At 46.4% G+C, this 1,050-nt stretch overlaps 1 protein-coding gene across 1 annotated transcript in view; it reads right to left on the bottom strand.

The window, feature by feature from the left end:
• Positions 1-1,050, bottom strand: part of LOC103775264 (tyrosine-protein kinase SgK223) — a 21,277-nt gene that overhangs the window by 16,884 nt on the left and 3,343 nt on the right. Inside the window, 1 exon segment of the mRNA XM_008942712.1 lies at positions 918-1,050. This exon segment is cut by the window's right edge and continues 34 nt beyond it. Coding sequence (XP_008940960.1) covers positions 918-1,050 — 133 coding nt within the window.

Genomic DNA, 1,050 nt, shown 5'->3' with positions numbered 1-1,050 from the left:
GAAAGCCTCTTGTTCAGCTCTTCCTTTTCCCTGAGAAACCTGATTTGTTCACTACTTGGTCAATTTAAAGTGCTAGTTCCCTGGGCTAGCCAATTCTAAAAACAATTGAAATTCAGTGTGAGAACAAAACAGAGAATAGGCCAACTCAACCACGGTCTCAACCTGGAGGTCACTATTGCCTACACACAAGCTCGACCAAGAGCAAGTTCTCCTCCAAATATCCATCCCTTCTTCTTCAACTTTTAAATTAAGGATCATTTTCTAAGGCCTGCTGTCACCCTGCCTGCAAACCTGACTTCGAGGAGAACAGCAAAGGGAAGGCTGCCCGAAGCCAGGCAGTTCCCACACATCATGAGCACAGGTTAGGCAAGCTCCAATTACTTGCTTGCAGGCAAGGAGTCCTCCCTGGGAAATTGCAGCTTCAGGTGTTAACCTTGAAAGCAAAAAAGACATTAGGAGCCAAACTGAAAATGAGGATTTATGGGGCTCTTCCTGTTAGCACCAAGAGAATTTGCCCAGTTTCACCTATAAGAGCAGCTCACAACCCCATATTTTCTATACTATTGAAGAGCAAGGAACCGTGCCAAGGCTGGATGAAGTTGTCCTGGGAAAATACCAGCCCTCACGGGCACAAACCTCATTCTCACTTGATTATTGAGACCCAAGGGCATACTTTGCAGTCCTGAAGGGCTTTTGCAAGTATGCATGGCATTCGAACCAAGACTTGCAAAGATCTGACAGCTTTTCAGAGTAAAAAGCCATGCAGTCACCTCCCAGACTCCTGAAAACCCATCTTCAAACAGAAAAGAAAGGAAGAAAGAACAGGAAGCATCTCCTAGTCAATGAATCCCTGCAGCAAACACCCCAACTGCCAATAGTTAATAGACAGCCACGCACACACACTCACAGGGCTGTACCTGGACTGCTTTTTTGGCGGTGGTGGGGGAGGTGCAAACTCCAGGCCATTACTCTTGTCTTTAGGGAAATCAAAGGAGAAAGACAACGATTTGCTCATCCCAGTTTGGCTCTCCAGCATTGTGCCCTCATCCA

The sequence above is a fragment of the Merops nubicus genome, unplaced genomic scaffold (assembly GCF_000691845.1).
Source record: "Merops nubicus isolate BGI_N331 unplaced genomic scaffold, ASM69184v1 scaffold18626, whole genome shotgun sequence".
NCBI classification, from domain to species: domain Eukaryota; kingdom Metazoa; phylum Chordata; class Aves; order Coraciiformes; family Meropidae; genus Merops; species Merops nubicus.
The sequence above is the reverse complement of the archived record's forward strand: the minus strand, read 5'-3'. Positions and strand labels throughout refer to the sequence as shown.